The sequence below is a fragment of the Polyodon spathula genome, chromosome 25 (assembly GCF_017654505.1).
Source record: "Polyodon spathula isolate WHYD16114869_AA chromosome 25, ASM1765450v1, whole genome shotgun sequence".
NCBI classification, from domain to species: Eukaryota; Metazoa; Chordata; class Actinopteri; order Acipenseriformes; family Polyodontidae; genus Polyodon; species Polyodon spathula.
In genome coordinates this window covers 18912715-18937082 of record NC_054558.1, presented here as the reverse complement: position 1 = coordinate 18937082, position 24368 = coordinate 18912715, and the positions used below count along the sequence as shown (strand labels likewise).

The following is a 24368-nucleotide window of genomic DNA, read 5'->3' as shown; positions in this document are numbered from 1 at the left end:
TTATGTATTTATTCAGATTAGGAATGATAAATCTGTAAACGTCTCTAAATTGGCAGTACAAAATCTGAACAATATAGCAAGTAGAAAAGTAAGTGACTGGTGTCCCTCCATCCACAATACTGTCAGTGCAGCTGTGAAAAAGCATGATCATGCCACGGTTCATCACAATTGGATGAGTTCATGATAGAGCTCAAAACATAAGAATGTGTTTTACTTACTTACAGAAGCTGTTGTTTATCAGCCCTTAATTGCCATTCACACAGTTAAGCGTTACAAGTTTATTGCATTTTTATTATAATCGTACCACAATAAGACCATATCTGTACTTTGCATCAAGTCAGAAAGAGTCCAACAGTGCAACCAAGACACCAAAAAATGTCCTTTTCATGTGTCAGCAGAACAACCAACACAAAATCATGGGTTTCAAGGAACTGCCAGTTGTTTGTAATAGACAGCAAGTTGCCTATTATTGATAATATAACTTAAGGGCTGTCAAATATGTTCTTATGCTAACCACAATTAAAACAGACAGGATCTTAGCATACTAGTGGTAATGAATGGAGTTGGCTGCTGAGTTTAGCTAAAATAAATTCATGAAATAAATCATATACTTCATATTGCCAGCTTAAAAATATATTAAGACAACAGAAAAGAAACAAGAGATATTTGGCAAATGATGTATACATGCTTAAATATAAGGTGTTAAATGAATTAATTTGTAAACTACTTACATTTAGTACTGTGACTAAATGAGGCAGCTCAGATCCATTCATTATGAATAAAAGCCTTTTTTTAAAAAAATAATGAGCAAATGCACTTGTTCATTAACTGATAAGGGGATCAAAATCAATGAGGGTATAGATCAACAAAGACTCATACAGAGATGTACTGAAAACAGTGTAAGCTGTGCTGTGTATTGTTGTGTGGCATTGATCTGCATATCAATAAGTACAATCACTGGCTGTTTCTTCTTTTTAACTGCACACTTTTTTGTTTTCTAGTCCATGGGGTCTATTTCATTTGGTCCATGTCTGCCCATCATACCGGCGCTGGCCGGGCTGCTGTGAGGGTCCATATGCAGAGTTCTAGCAAAACCAGCAGGAGGGGGAGTGTCCGTGCCGGGGCAGAACTGTCGGAGGCTGAGGTGCAGGAGCACACCTCATACCCATTCTCCGAGCGGCTCTCCTGGTGCTGCTTCTGTCCCTGCCTCGACCGCGTCTCGTTAGTGTGTGTGGCCGGGGAGTCTGACTGCATCTCAGTGCACACCAGCCAGTCCCTGCCGATTGAGCGTGGGTACCCAGCCTCCACCTCGATCTCATTGTCCTTCACCCGCCAGTACTCCGTCCCCTTGAAGAAATAGGAGGCTCCTGCATGGGCAACAAAGAAAGGCTTTTAAATTTCCTTCTGTAAGGTTATTTAGGACAAGGAAAAGCAATTCCTATTACCGTGAACGCTAAACTGATAAGAAATATATCCTTATCATTTCAAAGATTTTTTGACTCACCATCTAACCATCGCATGGCATCATCAAGGAGAGCTGGGACTCCTTTCCAAAGCACGACGTCTTTAGGATACCCCGTATCCATCCGCCGCTCGTGGTCATCGTACCTCCAGTAGAGACCGTCCTTGAAGAAGTAGGTCTTGTCATTGTGCGTCCAGACGAAGGCAGCATCCACCCCGTCTAACGGTAGGCCGAAATCACTGATTGGACGCGGGTATCCCTCCTCAACGTTATTGTCTTTAAATACCCAGTACTTTCCCCCTGAGATAGCGAGAGATAGAGTACAAACGTGAGGCTGTGCAGTGTATATTTTGTACCACATCACAGGGACTGTGGAATTCATGGGGCAGAATGTCACTTTAGAAACAAGTTTTGGGATATATAAAATATAACTATCCTAAAATATTTTTTTCTTGCTAAAACAAAGCAAAACAAAACAACAAAAAAAAACTGTACTTAATAAAAATGCTACTTTTGTCTCGGTTCCAAAATTTGGACCAGATCTCACTTTAGAATTTATTTTGTGTTGATTCTTATCCATCTAATCAGCATTGCTAAACGGATGTGGAGGTTGATCTAAGCAAAGTAATTCAGCCGTTTATTTTAGGTTTAAACTGACTTCGCTTTCCCTTTCTTGTCCTTGTTACATAAACAGAGTAATCCGTAAACGTTCAGCCTCATTCGTGGAATAACTACAACACTAGCCCTACCTTTGAAAAACACAATCTTGTGATCGACGGGCCTTTCATAGACTGCGTCCACACTGTCCAGGTTGATCGGCAGTCCTCTCCAGAAGCGAAGGATCTGTGCTGGCCTGAGAGACACCAGGTGCTTCTCTCTGGTCAGCCTCCAGAAATATTTGCCTTAGAGGAAGGACAGTGGAAATACAATGAAAACACATGGCTATAACCTCGGTTTCTTCAAACCTGCATGTGCGAGATAGATATAGCAAGTCACTTTAATAGGGAAGTAGGGAATGTTCCTTACAGCACAATTTGCCAAACTGTGAATTAACTGTACAATTGAATTACCAAACTGTGAAACCAACGGGGTGCAATCATGTTAATCCGAGGCATACTGTGTACAGCAGAGCAGCCAGTACCTTTAAAAAAGAACGCCTCTCCTCGTATCTGAGCCACAGCATCGAAATCAGTGTTGCATCTATCAGGGGCGTCCCGAGCCGGCCTGCCAGCAATGGAACGAGAAGCCATTAGCACATCATCAGTGATTCAACATTCACTGCGTGCTGACCTGTGAGCTAATTGCAGTGTGTTTTTATATAATTGATAAACACCTAGGTAGAACAATTCATTACCATACTACTCCTGGCCCGCCACTGTGTTCTCTAAATCTAATTATTGCTACAGTGGGACGTGGCTGTTTTTCTGATTATTTGAATGATTTATTCAGTTATTTCCATTTAGTGTTGTCCCTTGTTATCTTACGGGTCATCTATCTCACCTGGGAGCCCGGGTGGAATGTGTGCCTCCTTGTCACAATTTGGAAGGTTACACGTAAATTATAATGCAATCTGAATTGAGGAAATCCTTCCATTCGTGTCAAGAGCGCAACATTGCACCATCCCAACCAGGTGGAAAATGTGAAGAATATTCTATATGAGGAGTCAGTGTGGTCCAGTGGTTAAAGACCAGGGCATGTAACCAGAAGATCACTTGTTCAAATCCCACTAATGCCACCGACTGACTCACTGTGTGACCCTGAGCAAGTCACCCTTGTGCTCCATCCTGCGGATGAGATGTAAATCAGTGTCCTGTTGTAAGTGACCCTCCATATAATGCACAGTTCACAGCCTAACTCTGTAAAGCGCTTTGTGATGGTGGTCCACTATGAAAGGCGCTATATAAAAATAAAGATATTATTTATTTATTATTATTATTATTATTATATGGTTTATGCTAACAAAATAACTTGCTTCATTCTAATAACCCTTACAAAAGCTTACTACAGTAAATTTGAACGTTAATTTAGCATTTTTTACTCACGGTTTTCCCATGGTTATACTATGCATTTACCATAGTTTACTATGGTTGGCCATGTTTTAAAAAAATTCTTTTCAATGCTTACCTATGCTTTACTAGACTCTTTGACTATGGTAAACTTTTATAAACTTTCGAACTACTACTTGTAATCTGCTGGGTTGAAGTTTTGCCTTTAATAGAAATACATTGACTACTAACAATGTACTATAGCAGTTTCTCTTTTTTTTACCCCAGTTTTTCTCTCTAATTTTAGAATATTCAGTTATGATCTATAAGCACAGCAATCCCTACAACAGCTCCCCACGAAGACCTGCAACGTGAGACAGTGAACATGCACTGCCCAGACTCTGTGACACACCCTGAGAACCACATGGCCATGCCTTTACCAGGAGAGCAACACATGGACCCTCTTTTTTACAGTATCCCAATGTGGATGCACCGTGACATCTGTACTGCACTTGAGCTGTGTTTTACACGATTAAGCAATTGTTCATAATTTTTTAGCGCCACTTATCGGAGAAATGGATATACGTGGTTCTTACTCACGGGAGAGTAGATCTGTTTTCAGGGAGGTCTGGAAGGACAGGGGGCTCAGCGGTCCTTGTCATGTCAGGACGGGCCATGTGAGACACAGAGTCTCTCACACCTGAGGGACAGGGAAACAGAGGAGGTGACCAATCAGCTACATCCAGCCCTGTTCCTGTACTCCCTGGTACCACGTCAATGCGTAACAAAATGCAAGTACAGATACAATGTATTTGATCGGTCTGGTTTTGCCATGCTTTCACTGATTAAACAATTAAACTTTACTAAACCTTGTTGCGCGCCTCATTGGTCATGTCAGTCAATTCGAGTAGAGCAGTCATTATCTCACAGGTAGTTGCTCTACAAACGGACTTTTAAAATCTTTAAACACATATATTTCAATCAGCAGAAGTGATCCAGTCCAAGATATAAAAACCCATTTAAAAATGTCTTTAAAAAAAAACGAAAAAAAACAAACAACATTTGTTTGGTTTATAACAAGACAATCTGACCATTGTTGGTTTAGTTGTTCTGGCAATGCATATAAGTGGACATGGTCTTCAATGAGAAGTGGGGTTAACAAAGACGAACTTTAGCAGAGCGTAAAGACATTAATAGACTTCTCTTAACCAGGGGGTCTAAAGTAATTGATGACAATCATCATTCATCAAACTGAAGTCGCATATTTAAATCAGAGAGTACTTGGCCCCCCACCGCTGATCACGTCACTGAAGTTCACCGGAGTTTTTGCCTGCATGGAAAGCTCTCCTCATGCAGTACCTCCAATCGCGTTTTCATCAAAACCTTTCTGAACTTTGTTACACATGACTGACATTTTTCAGCAGTTTTTCTCTCTACTTCAGCCACAGGAAATGTAAAGATTAAGTAAAGGCAAGCTTTTTTAAATGCCAAGTGGAATTCCTAAGGCTGTTGTCTTCAGGGATGTGCAAGTCTAATCTCTGATTCCCCACTGGCTTCTCCTCAAGCCCCACTGGTGAGAAACAAATTGATTCCGGAGTCCCACTGTGAGCAGGGATTTAAACACGTCTTCCACTCCCCCAGCCCTACCCCCCCCCCCCTCTGATTTTGAAATTTTAAAATTTTTAACAGTTGAACGATAAAGATAACAGGTCACTGTAAATAAAAAAAAATTGAATAGTAATGTTATTGCCTCAACTATGCTGTGAAACAAAACAGTGAATGTGCATAGGAATAAGAATAAGAAATGCCTCTGGATTAGTTACATTATAGGATTCATATTAGTTGATTTACATAGATGACCTTCACAGCACAAGACTGACTTATTGTAAGCACTTTTGCAGGGGTGTAGTTGAATGGTTCTTTTGCTCAAAGAGCGAGCGAGAGAGCCTGGGAAAGCTGTACATATTAACCTAGCAACTTGTTAAGATAAATGGGGCAATGCCCTCAAAGTGCCTGCCTGTGAGCAAGCCCCAGACTCCTAGCCAGAATAAAGAGACTCAGGCACCTAAAACAGAACGATGTGTGTTACAGCACATCCAGTAAGAAACAATATGTTAGTACGCTATTATTGTTAACAGTTAACGAATAAAAAAAAGTGCCAAAAGAGTTTCTTACCGTATAGCTGCCAGACCCTGACTTTGTCCTCATAAGGCAGGTCGTATTTGAGGGGGTCTCCAACAGGTCCCTGGTAGTAGGGTCTCATAACTGACTCTATGGCCGAGGTGTGGGCTAGTCCGATGGCATGGCCAAACTCGTGCACCGCCACGGCAAACAAGTCCATACCATGTGCATCTTGAAAGTGGAGACAAAATAGGTACACATATTTAGAGTGGCCTCCTCTCTCTTTTACTTATTCAGAACTGCTGCCAACAGTGGAGCGTTCCTTGTAATGTGGTCACATTCCGTGAACGTCAAACGGCCAGCTGTGCTTTCCACTGGGTCCTCAAATTAAAAAGCCAGCTTTCCACCTGCCTGCATGTCATCCTGTTGGTCCTAAAACTCTGCAAACATGGCCATATCATAACATATTATACCATGCCATACCAACTGTATTTATATAGTGTCCTTTATATCACAAGACATAAATAAATGGTGGACAAACAACCATATCGCTTTACACAAGTAGCCCGCTTTACCAGAAGCATCTTAAGCATCGCAGCAACGTTATTCCCCAGCGAGCGGGTTTTCAGGAATGCTGGGCAGATTCTAAGCAGACTGCGTTCCTCTTTAAAAGCAAAAAATGAAGATGCTATCCTGTTTCTTAACAAAAACAAAATATAAGAACTGGACACTAGGTAGTGGACTGATGTTGTGCTTCTACCACCACTTGGCACCAGTCAAGATGAAAATAAGGGAAGTTATTTTAAGGCAAGTTATGCATAAATCTGATGTAATTAACTGATGCAATAGTTTCAATAGTTTAGTAGTAATAATTCAGTATATTTTATATTCAGTATCTTATTAAAAGCTCTAAATGTATTATTTCTGTTAGTTCTGGTTACTTTTTTTTAAAAGTATCAGTGCACAAATGCATCAGTGTTAAAAAAGAATGCATTACCCCAGCCATATTCAGCAATGAGAAGGAGCTAAAGAATGTTCTTAGCAAGTTTCAACAGAATTGGATAGGCAAGTCACTGGTTATGTGTGACATAAAGACAGACTGACGGGCAGTCAGACATTTATTCACAGATAAAATACAAGACATAATAAATTACCTAAGCAGGCGCGACAGTAACAAAAGGTATCTGTGTATGAGGCCAGCACTACAGCTATAATACTCCTTCTCCATTAGCTGGCTTCATGAAAGCTGATTAATAAAGTCAAAGCACTACTGTCATACCGTAAGGATACTATATTCATTCTGACCACTCCTGTCCTGCAGTCCTATTGTCTCGGGATAGCTAAGATTATGCACAGACAAACATTTTTTTTTAAAAAGCAATTTATTTTAAATTAACCTTGAGTGGTTTATGAACCCAATTAAAATAGCTTATGTTTCCACAAAGGATTTTTATTTCAATGAATGTGTTGCCAGATTGCCTTCGGTGACAGGCAGGTTACCTGAAGAGCGAAATGTCCAGGACTCGTCATCATCGAAGTGCGTTTCCCCGGAAGTGTGGTGGTCACCTGGGAAGAAGGCGTGTGCCACGGTGCCCCCGGGCCCGTCGAAGGGGTAGCCGTCGTTGTGGTCCGCCCTGGAGAAGTCGATCTGGATGTCCGCCTCGCTGCCAGCCACCTCGTGGAAGTTGAGCGGCGTGATGTCACTCCAGACTTTCAGAGCGTAGTACATGAGCGCTCGGATAGTGTCATGGCCCAAGTGGGACTCTTTAGGAAATGTCCTCACCCTTTCAACAAAAGAAAAAAAAAAGAGTTTTTCAGTTTCCCCTGGATACACTGTGCATGGAGATCAAGAATGATTTAGGTATTCTGGACCTTCAGACAGAAAGAGCATCTATAACCCTGATCCGATTTATCATTTACAGTATGTTGTACAGCATAGAAAAGCCTGTCATCAAACCCAATGAAATGATCTTTCTATTTAATATGTATGCATTTTGAGAATAAATGGTGTTTTATATTTACAAACCCAGCGCTTCTTTATTCGCATACAAGCCTTATGTAATTGCTGTGATTTGGATAGTAACCCATCCTAATTCTGGGAATATAAGGGTTGGCACTCTGGCAAAGGCTGTTTGTTACAACCTGTTGCCGAAAACGAGAGACATACTGTGCCTCACTGGTTGTTAAAGAAGTGTAAGGCAAGCAGGGCTTCAGGTATCCTAGCAACTTACATCTTGAGAATCTACTTAGAGAAAGTGGTCTGTTGCACAAAACCCCTCAAATGCGTTGCAGAAATCAACAGCACATTTAATTTAATTCATCAGTAATTAACACATTGCATACGCTGCTCCAAACAATTAAAGGGTGTAGATGTGTAGATTAAACATGTGTAACCTATATAGTGCATCATCGACACACGAATCTCCAGGATGCATAATTGATGCCGGGCCTGTATTAGTATCCTTGGCAATAACACACTATATTGAACTAGAGAGGTGAGGGACAACAGGGAAAGTATGTTTTCCAAATTACAAAGCAGGACAGGTGCTGTCAAATCATGAAATCTGAGGATCATAGGAGGATGTCTTATGTTTTTATTTGTCAGATGCATCAGTACAGCAGACAAAAACAAATACATTTATGCACAATTTTATTCTCCCTAGCATATTTTTATACTAGATATGACCCTCAAAGTAAAATACACATTTACAATCATTTTAGAATGTGAGACCTACGAAAAGAGGTAATACAAATTAGGTAAGATTTACTGGAAATACCTGGAAAGCTCAATGTACTTTAAGTAGTGTACATTCTCTCCATAGAGTGTATTTACTACAAGATACACTCTTCCATGCGATACCAGCTGATTAGTGTGTGACAGGAAGCTGGTACCTACTATGAAAATTAGAGATATTTTCTGCTTGACCTCTTGTCAATTGAGAAAGAGGAAATTTAAGACGACATTTCAGGTATGATGGGGGAAAAAAAAAACAGAGTAGGGAGTGTTTATTATTACTCCCTGGGCTTTTGAAACTTCTTAGCAAGGGTCCAAGTGCTTTAAGTCATATCCACTTTCCTGAGACAACAGGTGTCATGTAAAATTCTAAGGGCACACAATACATGATAGACTGTCTTGTAAAAAATGACTTTCCCAACCAGCCCTTAGGTTAATTAATTTTAACAATCTGATGTAATTTCTGTTATGTGAAAGGCATTGAATCATGCTGCTGTCACCACACAGTTGCTTGCCTCAAAGATTTGTGTTATTCTTTGCCGCATCACCTGACAGCCTGAGCAGTGTTGGGTCAGGAGCTCCTACCTCCATGAAAGGTGCCTCTTGCTCCATTTTGAGGGAGTGGTGAGGGTGCGTTTTCTCCTTGCTGTCTCAGACTCGTTCACATCAGGCAGTGAGCAGCGTGGCGTCTTCATCAGCACCAGCGTGGCTTCGTCTGTACCTCAAAAAAGAGACGCTCTGTCAGACTCAGCACTGATAACAGAACACCTCTCAGACATGGAAGGGTTGTGTGAAAAGCTGCACACCAACCTAGTTCTCCTGACTCCTCCACTCCTCCAAACCTCTGCATGGCCTTGATAGCTTTGGTCAGGGCTTCCTTGGTCTGCAGCTGTCCGGTGACTGGGTCTGGTGGTGGAAGGTAGCCAAATTTACTCAACCAATCCTAATCCAAAGAAGAAAAAAAGCACAGTGAGATATCAGCAAATATTTCTCAAGCTAAATTATCAGCAAAATATTGCATAATCTATTGTTATTCTGGCTCAACTAAACTGGAAGTCCCTGGTTGATCCTTGCTAATACACCGTATACAGTGTGTGCTTTATATTACAGACATATATAGACGCATGTTTTTTACTTGTTAAGGTACAGAGTGTAGTTCGGATTATAGGCCTTTTTGAACTATATCAAGGTTTTTGGGGACAAAGTTTGTATAGAACGGAAAAGTTGGGGGCAGTTGCCAGCCTCTATCCATGATTAATTGGAGTGGGATTCCAGGGGATATTAATTGATGAAGCTCCTGGTTTGTGCATGTGACTTGTTTATATCTGTATTTCTAAGTACAGATGGCAAGTACTAAACGCCCATGAAAACATCCTACAGCTGTTCCTACTAAAATATCTCTATTAATTTTAAATTAGGTTGTATTTTTTTTGTAGTTGTTTTTTTTTTGTAGCTTTAACTGTCTGGATGCCAAAACATTAAAAAAACAAAACAAAAAACATTTAAAGTGTAGCTAGCTATGATCTTTATTTTGTGCAATCCAACAAGCTTTCAGCTAAATGTCTTGTTAACTGGCAGTCCAGTCGCTTCAATTCCAGAAGGTTGTATGATGCTGCTCTTTACTATGCTATACTAAACTCATCTAAACTATTTGTTATTGGACTAGATTATATTCAAGATGTTCTTCGTGAAGCACACAACAGCCGATCTGCTATGACTGTTTCTTCACAGCTGAAGAGAAGTCACTCTTGCCTTTTTTTCAAGCACTGACAGCCGAGCTTTGAACTTGGTACTTCAGAATACATTTCAAAAGCTGTCAATCATCTCCAAGAGTGTGATTTGACCCGGTTACCCAAGAGAGATCATTAGCTACCCCAATTAGTGAAACAAGGAAGAAAAGAAAATCAATAACCACAAACAGCTTCATTTATCTGTTCTGGAACACCTCCTTGAATTCTCTTTCCCCGCATATAGTCTAGAGGCAAGAGAGAAATTATTACTCACTGACCTCGGGTTGCTGTTTTCCTTTGATAATGTTTTTTTTGTATATCATTTCAACTTTAGCAGTAATGCCAATGTGACCCTCCCTCCTTATTCACTGTACTTGATCATCTTACAGGACAAGCAGCAGAATAGGGTAGATGAGGTCATATTTTACGTCGGGTGTTATAAACATGTCATTCAATATCTACTCTTCCTTGGACAGGAAGACCATACCTGGGAAACACAGTTGAAGATTGTCTGGGTCCTCCATGAATAATTACCAGCACAAGCCTGCTATGAGGTGTACTACAAAGTTGCTGGATCTAAACTGCATATTTAAAAAGAAATGTCAAACCCAAACGCATTATAAAAGCACCAAATGATTTATTGTCCCCTTTGTTAGTCAGGCAGCATGAAATACGTGAAGAACCAATCCCAAAAACAGAAAACTGGATTATTATCTTTACGATTTCCATAAAAGTAGGCAATCAGGGCAACTGTGCAAGCTTATCTCCACCATCAAGAATCCATTTAAAAATGAGAAGCGGTGGTTCTTTCCGAAGCCGTGGTACACCATGGTACAAGCGTGGCACCCAGGAGCAAAGCACAGTATAAGCATGATAAATCACAGAGCAGTACTGTAACGAAGTGGAAGAGCACGGTAAACGACACCATCACTGTGCAAAATGCACCGTGGCACACTGTTCTAAGACTTGACAGGCTCAGAGGGACAATAAAATAAGAACTGTGCACTTTGATTGAAACGGGAATATTCATGAGTTGCAAATATATACAACTGACCAAGAGCCTTTGTGTCCCTGGTATTGGGAGCATGCAGAATTATTGTATGTAGTCATTTTATTTTTTTTATATGACATTTAATTATTTAAGACAGTATAATTTGTCATGAATAATACAAGTGCAAATGCAGACTGGATCGTGTTTTCATGCTATAACTCGGCGTTTGCTGTAATTTTTTTAAAAAGGGGAGAGCATGTGGGAGTATGTTAGCTACAGATGTTGTTCAGACACATTCTGCTCTGTGTAAATGACTAATTAAACTTTTAAAAATACTTATCAAAAGCATTTGTCAGAAGCCCTTAGAGTTTACAAGTGTTTTTTTTTTTGATTAGTAGCCACCTGGACAGGATAACAGCAAGTAAAAAGGACACTTTGATGTGTAGTTTCTCTGTTATGTATAATTGTATTGATCTAGCAATGAAAGGCGGAGCGTCAATCTTCAATGTATGAAATTTCAAAAAGCTCAGATAATAGCTAGTAATAGCTAGCTGGACCAACACGTCTACACTCGACCAATGACAGTCAACTCCTGGGTGATGTCACAAGAAATGAATCGCTAAAGCATTAGCATTTTATCCTTGGATCTAGCACAGGAGGGGTTGTATAATACATTTTCTTGTATTATACAAGCCCTCCTGTGCTAGCTGCAAGGGTACAGAAAAAAAAGAGAAAATATTTGGAGGCTCGTCACTTCGGAGATGGACATTCCAGATGAGTTATTTATAGGTTTGTAATTACATTGGGAAATTGAATGGGGTTTTGTCTTGTTATCAGCCTTCTCCATCTTTCATAAAACTATAATCCATAAGCACAGCTAAAACTAAAGCATTTTATATATTGTAGACTCTACTCCTTACATCATACTGTTCTGTACACTTGACTTTTTTTTTTTTTTTTTTTTTTTAAACATAAATTATATATAAATACATCCTGGTTCAAAGGAATTCTGATGTAAAACCAATGTAAAACCCGCCCTCTTCTCTTTCTTTTTTGACAATAAAATAATCTCTTCTTTCCTCCTCTTCTGTTGATGTTAAAAAAAATAATAAACAAAGCAAAGCAACGCAAAGCAATACAAAGCGAACGCTGGTGTGTCTAGGCCTTAAGGTTGGAAGTTAATGAAACAGCCATTCTCGATTATGGGATAAAAATGACCACACTAATAACGGTTTTCTTTATCACGCTGTAACTCCCAGTGATGGCAACTTTCTCCCTTTTGTTAGTAGTTCCTTTTTTTCTATAACACTTTTTTTTCAGACCAGTGAGATTTCACAACAACTATGAAGCTCAACACACAGAAATCTGTGGGCAGAAAAACACCAAGAAATGCATCATTTTTAGGCTTCAGTTTCTTATTTTATATTGAGGCATCATAAAAGCGCCTATTAAGTTCCAAATATATTTTTCTTTAAAAAAAAAATCAGAACATAAGCTGTATTTATGTAATTGCATCACATAATATGCTAATCAAATTACATAATATGCCAATATGTTTTACCATACAGGTACCTCTCTGGACTTACCTATGCTTTACCATGCTTCCACTATACCTTATTACACTTTGCTGTGGTTTTAGAAAGATTACTAAGAAATGTAGTTTTAAACCCCAAAAAGATGCTCGGCACCTTAAAATTGGTTTACCATCTTGAGACAATATACTGTATACTCCTGGTCAGGACATTGCAATATAGCCAAGTTATCTTTATTATATTCATCAATAGAGCAAGGGTATATAATAATAATATAATACTTGCAAAATAGGTCTCTATATCTGAGTTGCTAATGACAACCTAAAAAAACCCAAAGAAAACCTTTCCGCCTCAGAAAGAAAAGAAAGCTGGAAAGAGTCACTAGAGGGCATACTTGTCGCATGACCGACTGTATCAAATGTTACAGAATGGAACCCAAAGACCTCAAATGGGAAATTCTGAGCACTGACAATATATGTGATCCTTACGAAAATAATTGTAACAAGCATGTTTGTAGATGATGTTTATAACTTGCCATATTAGGTTTATTATGACATTATTGAATATTACATCTAAAAAGCAAATATAAGGTGCTAACAAAGTATTAATAAACGACACTGATAAGGCTTGCCTATGAACTATGGAATTGTGGGCTGTCTATGTGTGTTGCAGGACTCTGAAAAGCAGAAAGCTTTTTGCACAGTCTTTTTTCATATCCATACCTATAGAAATATATGCCAACTGATAGATACCGTTCATGTATCCTTTGCATGCTTATGGGTTACACTTATGAAGGGTCATTTGAACATCAACCAATACATGCCCACTGACAGGAAAATGGTTTCTAATTAACCAGAATACTAACTATTGTGTTCCTTTTGAATTCAGTAATCACCATACACTACCCAATGCTATCAAACAAAGGTTATCATACAACACATTGAAAACAACTGTGGAGCAGGCAGGATGTGTGTGTGTGTGTGTGTGTGTGTGTGTGTGTGTGTTTTTAACTATTCTATGTACATTTCAAATTGATTTATTATTTCTTTATTGTGTGCAGTAAATGCAGCAATATGAACCATTTGGTTGTTTTGTGTACTATTAAGTAGTTAGGTGAAAAAGTGAGCTAAATTCCTTTAGTTTCAACTTCAAATAATCTTTCATTATTTCCAAATTCTACAGCAATGTTTACAGGGAAGGCATGATTCATTTTGTGTGATACTGTTCTTTTAGTTACCTATAAGCTAAAGTAAAGCAATGCACTGGGTATTCATTTGATTTTACTTTCTGTATACTGTGTACTGTACAGTCATTCTTAATGTAATATGTACACAACACAGAATGGTATTTTAGCTCAAAGGGCAATATATTTAAAATAAATGGAGCAGCATAAATGTGTATATTTTTTTTAAAACCGGCCACTTAATTATCCCAGATAACCTGTACTCGGTTTAGCGAGCGACTCCTGTATTTTATATTTGTAAACCTGCAGAATCTAAATGAGTGATAATTGTGATTTTTTATCCCACAATCATCATTGCAGAGGTATTCAATAATTACCCCTACCCTAGTGAACTAGCTATTTTGCACTGAGGTGCATATGTGAATACAAAAGGAGTTCACTTCCATGTGAACTCAGTTCTGCTGGTTTAGAAACTAACCATATGTGAAAAGGCCCTTAAATGAATTCTTTGGTGCTGTCAATCTTAAAGAAACCACTCAACACACAGACAGCAGCTGAAGGGTTCCCAATAAGTTCCACGGCTAACAGACCCGTTCTGACAAACCCTAACCATGTACTGCCCAGCTGTAAACCCACTCACGTGACAACTATCTAAAGCAATTCATTCCAATATCTAAAACCCATTGGGTTGGCTCAGCTGGGTTATATTCAAGAGACGCTCTGCAAACAAAGTAGATACTTACAATTCAATGTTTCATCTTTCATTCACACAAACGTACAAGAAAACCGTGTATTACCTTTATTCTGCAATCAAGTTTTCTGGACATTCAATTTTTTATGAGATAAAAGTGAATTATGAATCTCCTGCTGTATTTCAAGTGTGCTGTTCGTATCCTTGCTAGGAGAGAAGGAGATCTACGTCCCCAGAAAGTTTTTCCAGCGGTTAAAATTAGGGTAAGCTAGCTATCCCCTAGAGTGTCTGCTGATCACTTACTACTGTCAATAACAACTGTTAATTATTGTTTATCTCCCATCAAGGAGGGTGCTGGAGGGACAGCAATACAATTAAATCACCACAGTGAAACATATGGCAAATTAGGTCTCAGACATCAGTTTTGAATAAAAAATGCAAACTATGCACACCTGGGATTCCTTGCTGATAGCTCTGTGAAGTCACAGTGGTGTGACACTATTGTGGCCACTTGATGGCTCTACAGCGCCAGCACCAGCTGCAGTGTGCTTGAACAATTTTAAACTGGTTATTTACAGCCTTCATCCTTGTATTTAAACAATAAGAACATATGAAAATGTACTAACAAGGGGAGCCATTTCATCCCATCTGTGCAAGTCTGGTTCCTAGCAGCTGTTAGTCTTAAAACTTTGTCAAGTTGGGTCGTAAAGGACCCCAGTGATTTAACAACATGGCTAGGTAACCCATTCCATACCATCATAAATAAATCTGTCTCCGTTTAATTTGTGTCCACTGGTCCTGGTACATGGACTAAGCTTAAAATATTGGCTTGGGTTAAACTAGTCTAGGGAATTTACATCAAATTGTTCACCTTCCTGCATCAAAAAGTTACAAATGATACTGTAGCATAAAGTGGAAAGATAGATATGGCAAATGACAGTCAAGTAAGGTAAAACTTTGTATAACATGGGAAAAGCAGCGAAACTACATTTACCACTGTAATGGTATATGTCTTAACCTTAACCTCTTCACCTTTATTGAAAATACATATCTTAAAGTAAAATGGAAGAGAATCAGAGAGAGAGAGGAAAAAAAAAAACACAGGGAACGAACTATACAAGTCAATGCCTGTTCAAGAATGGAGATCAGTATGCATGACCCATGCTGTCCCAGAGCATGCCTGGTGAGTGCTAATGAACATTTATTCATATGAAATCTAGTCCAAAAAGCCCTTAATCCTACCTCTAAATAACACACAAAAGCACTTAAAAAGTGCTGCCCACTAGGGCTTCTTCAGAGTGACATGTACAAGCCTTTACTTTTGCTGCACAGCTGAATGATCCCACCTCACCTAATGAAATCGTTTCCCTGACATTTCTATAACACAAACAGACCTTTCTGAAGCACTTTCAGATAAGGCACATCACAACTGCATCAGCCCATTTTAACAACCAATATCGAGAACACACACAGGAACGTTGTTTTTGAAAACAGCGCATAAACATCCTTTTTAATATTCACAATATAATAAGACAAAAACAAACAAAAACCTAAATCCGTTTTGGAGTGCTTGTTAAAGTTTTCACACAAAACACAGAATAAACCTAACTTAGTTTCAACAGTACCCTTTTCTCTTCACAGTGATCTCACACACACACTGTGACACAAACTCCTGGCTACTCAGCCTGACACACACTGCAGCAGGCCAAGTGAATAAACTGTAGGGTTTTTATATAATTAAACAATTAAATAAACAATACAACAGTTGTAGGCTTTTCAGCCTGTGGCCACCTGGGAAATCTAGTCCTGTTCTCCACAGGACTACACTCTTTGCTTCTCATGACAATAAAAGATTCTTTCATGAGCCTGTGAGCATATTAAATGAACATGCTTCTAAAACGCTAAGCTAACGGGAACATCTTTTTATCTGCAGTACACTGAAAGGACTATGGGTTATTTCAATAGTGTGCTTAGGGTTGAAGTTTATTCAGCTCCATACATCAAACATCCTGTCATTGAAAGGCGAAGACTGGGTTCTTTCACTTGCCTTGTATCTGACGACTTTTGTTAGGACAGAGAAATGAAAATGAAAGACAAAGGACAGGATAACCTGTTCGGCGCTCTGCATGGCTTGGAAAATGATTGAACAGATTCAAAGAAATAGATGGTCAAAAAAATGAATGATAACTTTTAAATAATCTGCCAGCTGAGTGTATGTGTTTTAAAAAATAAATGAACAAACCATCCTCAGCAGAGCTTGAAAATATCATGAATAACCCTCTTCTGCTGCAAGAAACAGAAGGAACGTGCTGTTTCAACTCATATAGTGGCAAGCAGGTTTCTAGAGGGAGTTTGTGTCAGAAAAATGACCTCAAGGCAAAATGAACAAACAAAAAATGGTCAAGTGTAGTTTGGAGCATATAAAAAATGTATTTAGCAAACACAAAGGATTTATAATTTAATTTCAAACTGAATATGATTGTGGGATAGTGTTTTTTTTTAAACAATGACAAGCTAATACGTTTCACGAGTAAAGAAAAAATGTCTGAGACAGTTTTCAATGTTTCTTTACTATTGTTTTGGATTGTTTTTTTATTTCTTTTGAAAGGTTGACATTCCTGGAGAATGAATACATTCACTTGTGAAGGACAGCAAATTGACAATGCAAGCTTCAAAAGCCAATGCTGTAGCACTTCACTATTAATACATTTCACTGCAATCTAGAACAGTATTCAGGTGAGAGTCAATGATTTTGTCAAGGTAAAAATAGTCGACCAACAGAAAATATGAACAGATTATGTACATAGCAGGATCAATGATGCTAACCGAAGAATCAATTTAACCGAGATAACTGATTATAAGCTGTACCAAGATGCTTTACGATGCTATGCTCAATATGACTTCAGTTTCACGGAGTGTGAAAGCTACAAAAAAGAGCGATAAGATACCACTTCACAAGGGAAAAGAAATCATTATGCAGCAGATCAACCATGTGAGCTGACGCCTTTCCCTGGAAATACTCATCATGAGTCTGTCTTTATTTAAAAGAAGTAACATTATTCAGCGTCTCCCTATTCACTTTGAATGGGACTGAAACTGTGTACTCTAAATGATCAATGCTGGAAGCTGCAAGCTAATGAAAACTGCAGGTATCAAACGCTGTCGTTTTAATACAAAGAAAACCTAGGGGGTCCCTGTTAGAAGACTGCAGCTCACTTTAAGAATTATTTCTGTAGGCTGCTTGTTCTCTGTAGTGATCTCAAATAGATTGCATAATACGGTAGAACAACTTTGTGTCCTAAATCCCACTGCACTACAAGGGATGGAAAACAAACATTAAAAAACCCTATTTATTTATTTACTTATTCATTCTTTAACCAGGAAAAAACCCATTGAAAACATTTACAAGAGTGTTAAAAACAACACAATCGCGCTAAAAACAATATCATACATTCAGTCTGTGATCAGAAACGTTTACACTTCTTGGAACCTGCCCATTAAAATAAATGTAATCTTAGTCACTGTTTCATGTTTAACTGACACATTTATGTTACTTATCTGACACACTATCATAAACAGGATACTCTGGTCCAGACTATTCAATGCCATAGGGGGCGCTGTAACTAAATGCTGATCGGCCAAGGTACATGATATGTAAGTAAAAGACTGGATCGTAAATTACACTTGGGTATATTTACCTGTAGCAGCGTGCCTAGGTAACCATAAAATGAATCAAAAATCTAATTAAAAGCAGACATACATTTTTCCATATGTTCACTGACTAATAATAATAATAATAATAATACACTCAACATACCAGAAAAACCTGTCTGTCTTTTGGCTGGGGTTTTCTGGTAATAATGTTGGGTATTATTGCTCACAAATCTGCATTTCCTAAACTTCTGCAACAGATCTATTGTATTACAAAACTCAAAATAGGTTTATAATGTGGGACCTAGTACTGGTGGCCTACAACTACATAAATGACCCCATTAAAAAGACTAAACACTGACATTTTCCATGATAATGTGTATACAGTAACACCCCACAATCATGCATTTTTCTTTTCTTTCTACTGCAATCGGGATTTGCTCCCCTGACAGCGCTTCTGTCTCCGAATCTCCCACTCATATGCTAATGCAATGACAGAGACTTTCATCTTCTATATGCACAATAAATTACATTTCGTTACCACCTGTGAGGAGGGGTTTTGTATTTTGTCTTTGAACACCCACCCACCAATGGACAAGTCCAGAAAATGTACTGCTACTCCACTCAAAATTAGACCTGCTCAAAACCATCTAATATATATATTTCAGTTCAGTATGAGACTCTGAGACCATGAATTACCCTTGGGTAATTATTCTGTAAAGTTACTTGGCACTGAAAGGGTTAAGGGTTTGGAGGTGTTACTCTACAAATGCACTCCAGGTGGCTTCATCATGGTACTCTATATGGATCTGGTAGAAGGCAGCGGTTATCTGGGCAAGTGTTTAGAACAAAAAATGTACCAAATCCACCCAATTTCAATCTAATTGAAAATACCTGGGCTCTCCTTTGTAAGATAAAGGACCAAAAAATGATAAGGTATTTACAGGGTCACTAGAGGTTATGGCTTGAAACTATTCCAAAAACCAGTGAAATAAATGTGCTGTGCTAAAGGCTGCTGAAAAAAATAGATACAACCATGGATTAAAATATTACAGATTACTGTAATAATCAATTTTAAAGCTTTGAACCAGTTTTTTTTGTATTTGACTGTGTCCTTAAACTTTAAGTAATTCTCATTAATACCAAAATACTCTAAGCAGAGAAAATAATTATCTTAAAAAACCAGCAACACTGGTGATACAAAAAACATGACTACAACTGAACAAACTCTATATGTGCATCTATCTGAGTAGGATAAAACCAATGCAAATGGCCTGTCTGTTTTAGATTTTGAATATATGAATATATAGCTCAATTCCAGGACTGCTGTGCTGCATATGAGATGTTTGTATTCTGCTAGCTGCTGCTGTTTTTGTCACCAGCACTGTATAATCCAAGTTGAGATGCCCCAAAGCAATATGCAATGGCTTAGCTTCAGAAACCAAATGCCTGGGTAATCAGAACAGTGTTGTTTTTTTTTTTTTTTTTTTTACTGAATTAATTGACGGAGGCTGATGTTTTCCAGTAAGATGCACCATAAATTACCCACCAGACCATCTCTGCAGTCCTGTGCCCATAAATGCAGATTACTTACTAAAGCAGACAGGTACTGTGGACAGCGCTGCAAGTCTTCATAATTTATATCTGGTATCTTACTGTCTTGCTGGAGAATTAATGTGCTTAAAATGGGAAACAGCTTCATGACATGCCCCCCTTGCATTAAAAAAAAAACTGTACCTGCACACAATGCAGCCTCTTTGCAACTGAATTCACTTCCTTTGTCAAAGAAAAGAAGGATAAGTCACAAGTGAGGTACTATAGGTTAGAGAAACAACAGGAACCCTGTCTGCCATTGATACCTACATTTGCATGACAGATGGCTTGGGAGTTTGACAGGTACTTCTGTACCCAGGAATTAACACATCACTGCTGCTTCACAAGGAACAGAATCAAAGTGAATCCTAGAAAATAAACTGAGCACAGAAACCAGGACCAGAGAACAACGTTTTGGAGACAGTCAAAAGACAGAGGGGTAGGGGTGTATGGAACGGGTTACCAAGTTGATGCTGAACCACTGGGTTCCTCTAAAAGTATTCAGACCCTCTCACAGTTTTCACATTTTGTTGCTTTAAAGCTTGTAGTCATGACACTGAAGTAGGAATTAATATGTATTATATACAATTATATATAACCTACTCCACATATTACAAGCACAAACAAAAAGAAAGAAGTAAATAGATAATTAATATGAAATCAAAATGGAAAAGTCATGATTGCATAAGTATTCAAACCCTTTGCTATAGCAAACCTAAATTAATTCAGATGCATTCAAACAAAGACTCAACAATAACGACCAAGGAGCTTTCAAAGCAAGTCAGGGATAAAGTTGTTGAAAAGCACAGATCAGGAGAAGGGTACAAAACAATATCGAAGCCTCTGAATATCCCTGTGAGCACTGTCTACTCAATCATCAAGAAATGGAAGGTGCATTGTACCGCCCAGACACTGCCTAGATCAGGCCGTCCCTCCAAACTGAGCAGCCGGGCAAGGAGGAAACTGGTGAGGGATGCCACTGTGAGGCCAACGGCAACTTTGAAAGAGCTACAGAGTTCAATGGCTGAGATGGGAGAAAATGTGCATCAGTCAACAATATCCAGAACACTTCACAAAAGTAGCCTGTATGGCAGAGTGGCAAGAAGGAAGCCATTACTAAAAATAAGCCATCTTAGAGCCTGCATGGAGTTTGCAACAAAGCACCTGAGTGATCCTGCAAAAATGTGGCAAAAGGTGTTGTGGTCAGACAAGACCAAATTGGAACTTTTTGGTCTAAATGCCAAGCGTAACGTTTGGCCAAGACCCAACACAGCACATCTCCCAGTCAACACCATCCCTACAGTCAAGCATGGTGGTGGCATCATCATGCTATGGGGATGCTTCTCAGCAGGGACTGAAAAGCTTTTTAGGATTGAAGGAAAAATGGATGGAACAAAGTACGGGCAAATACTACAGGAAAACCTGTTTCAGTCTGATAAAGTATTAAAACTGGGGCGAAAATTCACCTTTCAGCGGGACAATGATCCAAAGCACAAGGCCAAAGCTACACTGGAGTGGCTTAAGAATAAGAAAGTGAATGTCCTTGAGTGGCCCAGTCAAAATCCTGACTTGAATTCTATTGAGAATCTGTGGAAATACTTGAAAACTGCTGTCCATAAGCGATCCCCAAGCAACTTCAGAGAGCTTGAGCAAATCTGCCAAGAAGAATGGGCACAAATTGCATCAAGACGATGTGCAAAGTTGGTAGAGTTACCCAAAAAGACTTGTGGCTTCTTTTATAAAATGAATTTTGATATGGACTGTGTGGGGTGGGGTGGGGTGGGGTTAAAGCTTTGTCAATCTGGCCCTATGAACAAAATATCGTTTCAAGTGTGTAATAATAATAATAATAATAATAATAATAATAATAATAATAATAATAATACATTTATTTTATTTGGCACCATAAATCAATTGCGTTATGTGTTCACACAATTGCCTGCCCTTCTTTGCATTAATATTCATATTGAAAGTGTAGGACTCAACACTTACAGAATGGAACTGTGCACGATACGAGACTAAAAACCAGCGTTAAAAAATGAGAGAAAACGTTGAATAAACTTCAATATATTTGCTTCCACCGTATTGGACTTGCGTATTAAAACTATCGTAACGGAATCATGGGGCAAACAATAATTTCAAGGTTTAGTTTGAATCTACAACATAAAAACAAACATAAAAAAAACAAAAAAACAACGTTACTAATAGCGTCTGCTGGTGAACAAGGAGAATCATTGTTGGAGCCTTTGATGGTAACAAACTCCAAAGGAGGTCCTTGTTGCTGCGCAGTTGAAAAGATTTGCGCACGGTTTTGAACTGAATGCAAGTGCTGTTTAAAACAAGCTTTCATCTTCAACAGACACAGGCAACTCGCAGCACTGGCATTCTGAACAGTGAGAGGAGATATTAATTAATTCTCCGAAACGATTAAAAATTTTTTTTTTTAAAAAGAGCCAAACAATACGCGATCTCAATTACGCGCAACATTTGATCAATTTTATCAATTGAAAATATTTATTTTAAAGTTACATTGCGTCGGAATGTTTTTTTTCCCTTCTGTTTTCAGTAGAGATGTCAAACAAAATCCATAGATACCAGTTAAATAAGCATTAATGTTTTTGTTTTTTTTCAGTGTGCTGTTCCCGTCATCTGATGAATACATTTGTACATCTTCGGATAGATGGATAATGGTTGGGATTATTTGAATGTTTCAGATTTGTTTAAAGGTATAACCCCACATTTAGATAAACGCTTTTGATATATAAAACTATAGGTGAATTAAATTAAACACGCACTAAAATGCACTTGTATTACTGCAATCTACAGGGAGAGGATGGAGCGCAAGCAGAGTTCAAGGTTTTAAGTAGACTACGAATACAATAACGTGTCTTTGTTGTCGTATATAATAAGAACTAAACAAATAGAATGTAATCATTTTTTTAGTGAAAATAACTATTTCAAGCGCCGCGGACTTAAATGGATGAAGGGAATTATCATTCAGTGTCAAACCGTTATTTACTTAAACTATAATACTTACCACTCCCATGTTAATTTGCTCAGCAGTAAGTGAAGGTGCCGCAAAAGTCTTTGAGTTTGACAACAACCAAAGAAATGGAACCAGCATCATCTCTAACGAAATAATCCACAAACCCAAGGAAATCCACTTCCCCAAAATCAGGACAACCATTCCCTCAACTCAGAATGCTGCATGAGTGTTTAAAAACGCGCCTTCTTCCCTGCCTCTTTCAAATTCTCAACAATAAATCACAGAACCACGACCATGTTGCAATGCACGAAACCAGCAATCAAATTCTCATCACTGGGATTGACCAACAGCGCCGGGCTCCCTACTGCACACGCACGAGCAAATATCTCCATATTACAAATAACTTATTCTTCTTGAAAAACCCAGCTTCAGTTTTTTCCATCTTAATGCAATCGTTATTGGAAAGCAGAATCAAATGTTGACGTTGTTCTTCAAATCACCCATATTGCCGGGTTAGCAGATCTTTGCTTTAGATTGAAGTTAGCAGCAATACAACAGAGAGAGAGATGCGAGCAGCGGCAACCCACAATCACCGTGCAGAGCCCACCCTCACAGCTGCACAAGCAGGAGCTACGAGAACTCCCAGAGGTGTAGTTTGAGACTAGAGTACTGAGAGATGCAGGAGCAAGACCGAGCCAGTGATCTTGTGGGAGGGGAGAGAGCATTGAGCTCTGCCCAGTAAGAAGAACCCCTCTGTATGAACCGTCAGTGCTGTTGTGCATTTACGGTGGCACACTTCCCTCCTCCTCAATTTACATGACGTGATTGACACACCGAAACCAAACTTGTGTGCGACTGAAGAGCTTTGTGGGCTCCATATGGTAATGTCTGTGGCGTAGTTTGCTGCTCGCCACTAACTATATGCACTTCTGATTGTTTTAACCGCTTGAAGCTTACGTTATAATGATTTACTTATGACAAAAACATGCAGGCATTGAGAGAATTACACCGAACACACCCGATCTAAACCGTTTGGATCGTCTGATACGGGATATTTTGCATCACAATCCAAAAATAGTGCCAGCTTCAAATATTTGTACAAAAATATTTTGTATCATTATTATTAGAGATACAGTACAGTACTACATCAGTCAGGATTTAGACGTAATTCCCCAAAAATCTACTGCAGGACAGCATTTTCAGTAAACTTCATTAACGTAGTATTTTGGCAGTGATTTGTTACTGTATGAGTATTTTACAAGTGCAGTATAACCGGGGTCCTCTACATTATATAGCACGTAGATCACTGGGGCATTGTAGGGATGCCTTATTTTAAGGTCTACAAATAATCAGCTTTATAATGTAACCTTGCTCCGCTCCGCCCCCCCCCTCCAAAAAAAATAAAATAAAATAAAATAATTATATAATTCAATTCAATGTGTTCTATATGAAATCAAATGATTCTAAATAAGAACATAAGAACATAAGAAAGTTTACAAACGAGAGGAGGCCATTCGGCCCATCTTGCTCGTTTGGTTGTTAGTAGCTTATTGATCCCAAAATCTCATCAAGCAGCTTCTTGAAGGATCCCAGGGTGTCAGCTTCAACAACATTACTGGGGAGTTGATTCCAGACCCTCACAATTCTCTGTGTAAAAAAGTGTCTCCTATTTTCTGTTCTGAATGCCCCTTTTTCTAAACTCCATTTGT

At 38.7% G+C, this 24368-nt stretch overlaps 1 protein-coding gene across 2 annotated transcripts; it reads right to left on the bottom strand.

Moving 5' to 3' along the window:
- Positions 1-23354, bottom strand: LOC121299513 (matrix metalloproteinase-17-like). 2 transcript variants are annotated; one of them, XM_041227267.1, is made up of 10 exons: positions 22711-23354; positions 9113-9245; positions 8888-9017; positions 7069-7352; positions 5623-5799; positions 4048-4147; positions 2604-2686; positions 2212-2364; positions 1505-1762; positions 1-1367 (listed from the first exon to the last, which is right to left on the bottom strand). In XM_041227267.1, the coding sequence occupies exons 1-10, from the start codon at positions 22858-22860 to the stop codon at positions 1039-1041; spliced, it is 1797 nt and encodes a 598-aa protein (XP_041083201.1). In that variant the 5' UTR covers positions 22861-23354; the 3' UTR covers positions 1-1038. The 2 variants fall into 2 exon arrangements, with proteins under 2 accessions (XP_041083201.1, XP_041083202.1); XM_041227268.1 differs by having other exon boundaries at positions 9113-9208; positions 22711-22786.
- Positions 23355-24368: the final 1014 nt, after the last annotated feature.

Coding starts and splice junctions, on each gene's coding strand:
- LOC121299513 (XM_041227267.1), bottom strand. CDS start 22,860: ATGGTTGTCCTGATTTTGGGGAAGTGGATTTCCTTGGGTTTGTGGATT. Junction 9,018..9,112: donor GGAGGAGTCAGGAGAACTAG/GTTGGTGTGCAG, acceptor TTTGAGGTACAG/ACGAAGCCACGCTGGTGCTG. Junction 4,148..5,622: donor CAGGGTCTGGCAGCTATACG/GTAAGAAACTCT, acceptor CCTGTCCCTCAG/GTGTGAGAGACTCTGTGTCT.